This window comes from Colobus angolensis, unplaced genomic scaffold (assembly GCF_000951035.1).
Source record: "Colobus angolensis palliatus isolate OR3802 unplaced genomic scaffold, Cang.pa_1.0 Scaffold76, whole genome shotgun sequence".
Classification (NCBI taxonomy): Eukaryota; Metazoa; Chordata; class Mammalia; order Primates; family Cercopithecidae; genus Colobus; species Colobus angolensis.
Window position 1 is genome coordinate 2,345,956 of NW_012121376.1, and position 6,300 is coordinate 2,352,255.

A 6,300-nucleotide genomic window follows, 5' to 3' on the forward strand; every position below is an offset into this window, starting at 1 on the left:
CCACCACACCCAGCTAATTTTTGTATATTCAATAGAGACAGGGTTTCACCATACTGGGCAGGCTGGTCTCGAACTCTTGACCTTAGATGATCTGCCCACCTCGACCTCCCAAAGTGCTAGGATCACAGGTGTGAGCCACCATGCCTGGCCAAGGATTGCTTTTAAATTGTGGTGTATTTACAGTGGATTGAGCTTCCCCCCCCATCCACTGCCTTTTCAGCTAACACCTCTTGTGTCTGCCACGCAGCTCGGGGCCCATCACCAGACGCTGCAGAGCCTGGTGGACATCTTGCCGGAAATAAAACATAAGGTAAGCTGCATATCTGAAATCAGCAGGCCAGGCGCGGTGGCTCACGCCTGTAATCCCAACACTTTGGGAGGCTGAGGCGGGTGGATCACCTGAGGTCGGGAGTTTGAGACCAACCTGACCAACATGGAGAAACCCCGTCTCCACTAAAAATACAAAATTAGCCAGGCGTGGTGGCGCATGCCTGCAATCCCAGCTACTCAGGAGGCTGAGGTAGCAGAATCGTTTGAACCTGGAGGTGGAGGTTGCAGTGAGCTGAGATCGTGCCATTGCACTCCAGCCTGGGCAACAAGACTGAAACCCCGTCTCAAAAAAAAAAGAAAAAGAAAGAAAGAAATCAGCATCATGTGACAAGCAAAATTGTTTAGTGCGGTGATTCATTTACAAGGAAAAAGAAATGGCGCAGTGGAAAGGGCCCCGCCGAGGGGCCGTGATTCCAGTTCTGGAAACATGATTCCACGGGGCTGATGCTCGTGTGTCCACAGCTGGCTCTCTCTGACTTCAAATGCATCACCACTGCTCTGGGACCCTGTTTCCTTCTTCATAAAATAAGGGTGTTGGGCTCGATAGAAGTTCCCAAAATTCAGCCACACAGGCAGGATCCTGAAAACGTTTGACATGTCTGCCTGCCAATGGGACTACTCTCTACTGAATATTTTTCTTTCTTTCTTTCTTTCTTTTTTTGAGGAGTCTCCCTCTGTTACCCAGACTGGAGTGCAGTGGTGTGAGCTCGGCTGACTGCAACCTCTGCCTCCCAGTTTCAAGCAATGCTCCTGTCTCAGCCTCGCACGTAGCTGGCGTGTGCCACCACACCTGACTACTTTTTGTATTTTTTAGTAGAGATGGTGTTTCACCATGTTGGCCAGGCTGATCTCAAACTGCTGACCTCAGGTAATCCACCTGCCTTGGCCTCCCAAAGTGCTGGGATTATAGGCGTGAACCACTGTGCCCGGCCTATCTATTTAATATTTTTCTTTCTTTCTTTCTTCCTTTCTTTTTTTTCTTTTTTCTTTAGAGATGGAGTCTTACTCTGTCACCCAGGCTCGAGTGCAGTGGCGTGATCTCAGCTCACTACAACCTCCACCTCCCGGGTTCAAGCAGTTCTCTGCCTCAGCCTCCCGAGTAGCTGGGATTACAGGTGCCTACCATCACGTCCAGCTAAGTTTTGTATTTTGAGTAGAGACGGGGTTTCACCATCTTGGCCAGGCTGGTCTTGAACTCCTGACCTCATGATTCACCCATCTCGGCCTCCCAAAGTGCTGGGATTACAGGCTTGAGCCACCACGCCCGGCCCTATATTTTTCTTTAAATTGATTAGCTCGAAAACTTTTTAGCCTTGTTCTGGGTGATGATATTCACTAATGATAAAATTTGTTGTAAAACATATTGAAACAAATCCCTAAGTAATAACATACGAATGTTGACCCGTGTACCACCCAGCACTCTCCTTGGGAAGGAACTTAAAACAGTCCCTATCCCACTCCAAGCCCAAGGGCAGAGAGAAACCTGCCCAAACCACAGCTCTCCGTCCATCTCTCCATATGCTTCCCTGCATCCAGCACAGCTCGAAAAGATGGCTGGGACAAGAGTGTTGCGTTTCTCCAAGATCAGCTGAGAAAAGGCTTTGAGGGAGAAGGGGAAATTCCAAAGAAACGTAGTTTATTTATTCAGCAGCAAACAAAAGAATTCCAGGGCGGAGGGAGTCAACGCAAGCCTCAGATGTGCGGACGGATGAGGCTTCAACCTGTGTTAACAATGGTGCGGGCTGGTCCAGTTGGAGCTGGGGCCAGCCCTTCCTCGCGGTTCAAGGAGCCTTTTGATCTGTGCGTGGCCTTCGCCTTGATGCTGGCTTTGGGGCGGCCTCCTGGGACTGGGACAAGATCACCCCCTGCCGCCCCATCTGCCTGCTCAGGAACTCCACAAGGCCACGGCTCTGAGAGCTCTGACGCCCCATCCTCTTCCTCTGCGCGGCTTCACAGCCAGAGGAAACCTGGCCAGGGGATGTTTTCCCAGCCAGCAGCCACCTCCCACTCCAGGTGGTCCCACCTCTTGATGGGAAAGAAAAGAGTTGGCCATGAAGGACCCTTTACCCAAGGGCTGTGTTCCTCCCGGGGAAGGTTCTGGAGCATTTCTTCCCCATGGGGTAAGTCAGAATTTTTTAGGCAAACCGCAGGGGAGGAATGATGCCAGGGACAGGGGAGGAAGTGCCACCGGGGACTCAGCTCTGGTCCTGATGCTGATCTCTGGGCTCATCTCCTCAGCTGAAAATAAAGAGTTAGACTGTTTATTTTATTTTATTTTTTTAGACTGAGTCTCTCTCTGTCGCCTAGGCTAGAGTGCAATGGCGCAATCTCGGCTCACTGCAACCTCCGCCCTCCAGGTTCAAGCGATTCTCCTACCTCAATCTCCCGGGTAGCTGGAAGTACCAGTGCCCACCACCATGTGCCTAATTTTTGTATTTTTAGTAGAGATGGGGTTTCACCATGTTGGACAGGCTGGTTTTGAACTCCTGACCTCAAGTGAGTCGCCTGCCTTGGCCTCCCAAATTGCTGGGATTACAGGCATGAACCACCGCACCTGGTTGAGTTAGACCCTTGATAAATTAAAAGACCTTAAGAGGCTGGGTGCCGTGGCTCACGCCTGTAATCCCAACGCTTTGGGAGGCCAAGGCAGGCAGACCACCTTAGGTCAGGAGTTCCAGAGCAGCCTGGCCAACTTGGTGAAAGCCCATCTCTACTAAAAATACAAAAATTAGCCAGATATGATGGTGGGTGCCTGTAATCTCAGCTACTTGGGAGGCTAAGGCAGGAGAATTGCTTGAATCTGGGAGGTGGAGGTTGCAGTGAGCCGAGATTGTGCCACTACACTCCAGGCTGAGTAACATAGCGAGACTTGTCTCAAAAAAAAAAAGACCTTAGGAGGTAAAAGGGCCAGCCTAGGGGGAAAGAGTCTTTTCTTCATGGGTCGGGGAGTGGGAAGAGACTTGAACAACCCTCTTGTCTAGAGGCTCCCAGCCTAGGACTTCTGGGAGCTTCTCCCATAGCACAGTGTATCAGAGAGCCCTACAGTTGGACTGCCGGGTCCAGAGCCCTGATCCACCACTGCTGAGCTGTGCACCTCTGAGCCTCAGCTTCCTCACCTGTGAAATGTAGATATTAAACATCCATGGCAGGCCGGGCATGGTGGCTCACACCTGTAATACCAGCACTTAGGGAGGCCGAGGTGGGCAGATCACCTGAGGTCAGGAGTTCAAGACCAGCCTGGCCAACATAGCAAAACCCCATCTCTGCTAAAAATACACAAATTAGCTGGGCGTGGTGGCACGTGCCTGTAATCCCAGCTACTCAGGAGGCTGAGGCAGGATATTTACTTGAACCCGGGAGACGGAGGTTGCAGTGAGCCGAGATGGCGCCACTACACTCCAGCCTGGGTGACAGCTCGAGAATCCGTCTCAAAAAAAAAAAAAAATCCACACTAGAGAAGCATTCTCACGATGTAATGGAATAAGGATCATGTCTGGTTCTTGGTTCAAGGCCCAGCTGTGGCCAGCACTCACACACACACATCTGCTGTGGAATACACAGGCTGCTGCTGCCCGTCACGAAACGAAAATCCACCAGGTTAAAATCACTTTTTGTTGCTACGGGTGCTTTCAGTCAGCTGATTCCCAGAGAGTGCTATTACCTTTTGGGAGTCCATGAAACTTTAGAATGATGGCCTTGTGATGGAAAATGCTAGAAGTGTGGTTGAATCTAACTCCTTATTGGAGGGCAGTGCAGGGCAGGACGGGGCTGTGGTGGGCTCAGGCTCAAGGACAGATGGCCTTGGCTTCAAATCCCAGCTCTGCCACTCACCTGCAAGAACTCAGCAGTCCTCACCCAGGGACAGGCTCATCGCAGCTTCTGGGCTGCTTTCCTGGTTTCCTGCAGTTAAGGAACAAACTGTCCTGAACTAGAGCAGGAAAGACCAGAGTCACGTAGTCCCCCTCATCTCTCCTGGTTCCAGGCTGGTCTGGAACTTGTCTCAAAAAAAAAAGCTCAGAGAGGCAAAGAAGGCCTTGCCCCGGGCACACAGCTGGCAGGTGAAGAGCCTGTTTTTAAACCCAGGAAGTGGGTTCATGCAGCCTGAACTCCCAACCGTCCCAGTGCCCACCTCCCACATTCAGTCAGAACTCAGGCTGAGCTCCAGCCCCTGCTGCACATTTCTGAGCTTTTTAGCAGCTTAGAGGGAAACACGGGCAGAGTCTGTAACCAAAACCACATCAGGCGCTGCCCGGAAGCCCGGACCCCCCACTCCCAGCGCCATCCCATCTGCATAGGCCCCTACCAGTGCCCACCTGTCACTGTGCACTCAGCTCCCAGCGTGCAGGCACAGCCCCAGTGTGGCCACGGTGACCCTAGGCAGACAATCCCAGAATGGAGACCTCGAGGCTTCACCTTTGACCCTCTCTCCGTAGTCAGAAGTTTTGGCCAAAACTGCCCACAGAGGATCCCCACCCTCCATGCCTGGACAAGCTGCAAGCTCCTCAGGCTGCTGGGGAACCCCTCGTCCCTGCCTTTGCAAGAGTCAGGGCTACAGGGGAATTGGCTGCCCTGTGGAGCTGGAAACAGCCCACCAGGTCCAGGGGATCCAGGGAACGGCTCTATGCCCTTGTGGAGGCTCTTTCAGCTTTGGCAGCAGCAGGGGCAGCACCTATTGAGCCCCACGCCCATGTGGCAGGGACTGACGGAAGCCCGTTACAGCCACCATGTGCCCATCATACACCTGGGGAAACTGAGGCTCTAAGGACAAGGCAAGGATGGAGTTACGCTGGGTGGGGCTTGACGCTCATAAGATGTGGGGTCCTGTTTAAGAGAAAGAAGACAAAACAAGGAATAGGGCGGGCGCGGTGGCTCATGCCTATAATCCCAGCACTTTGGGAGGCTGAGTCAGGCAGATCACCTGAGGTCGGGAGTTTGAGACCAGCCTGACCAACACAGAGAAACCCCATTTCTACTAAAAATACAAAATTAGCCAGGCGTAGTGGCGTATGCCTGTGATCCCAACTACTCGGGAGGCTAAGGCAGAAGAATCACTTGAACCCAGGAGGCGGAGGTTGTGGTGAGCCGAGATCATGCCATTGCACTCCATCCTGGGCAACAAAAGTGAAACCCCGTCTTAAAAAAAAAAAAAAAAAAAGAAATAAAAGAAAAGTGGAACAAGTCACCAACCCACTTTCACCAGCAAAGGCTGTGGTGCTTTCCACGGGTAGCTGGTCCATCCGTGCTCAGATAATAGATGTGATGGTCTCAGGCTCATTGGTGTGCTCACCAGTGTCCCATCCTAGCCGTCTGGGCTCACCGCACACATAAAGGAAGGGTCCTGACTCACTCTGGGGGCCCCGGGGAAGAGCAACTTTCTGTAACCACATAGCTGCGCCAGCCCTCATGCATCTTAGAGACAGGACAGGAGCTCCTGGGGACAATGATGCAACACACAGACATCCTCTTCCCAGCCTAAGACTAGAAAGCTTAATTGGCAAGAAACCTGCACGCAGAGGAATGGCTGGGGCCTGCCGCTCCCTGGACTGATTCCTGCAGCCCTGGGGAGGGAGGGAAGAGCCCGCACCTCAGAACGGGCCACACCTCAGTGGCCCTGACTGGCAACGTGGCTTTGGGCAAGTTGTTTATATCTGTCTGTCTGTCTTCATCAGTAAACTAGAAATACTTCTCGAAGGGTTGTTCTGAAGATTTGAAGTAGTTGCTCAGAAAGTGACTGGCACATCTATGCCCTGGGAGCGAGGACGTGTGGCAGGCAGGAGGAGACGGACATCTCAGGACACACCCATCTGTTACCCATGTGCACAGACCAACGCCTCACTACACACCCACCTGTTACCCATGTGCATAGACCGACGCCTCACTACACACCCACCTGTTACCCATGTGCACAGACCGACGTCTCTCTGCACCCCACCTGTTACCCATGTGCACAGACCATCTCACTGCACACCC

General features: G+C 52.4%; 1 protein-coding gene across 1 annotated transcript in view; it reads left to right on the forward strand.

Moving 5' to 3' along the window:
• CA5A (carbonic anhydrase VA, mitochondrial) overlaps nucleotides 1–6,300 on the forward strand; it is a 54,806-nt gene that overhangs the window by 39,732 nt on the left and 8,774 nt on the right. Inside the window, exon 4 of the mRNA XM_011928086.1 lies at nucleotides 248–310. Coding sequence (XP_011783476.1) covers nucleotides 248–310 — 63 coding nt within the window. The remainder of the gene's footprint in view (nucleotides 1–247; nucleotides 311–6,300) is intronic.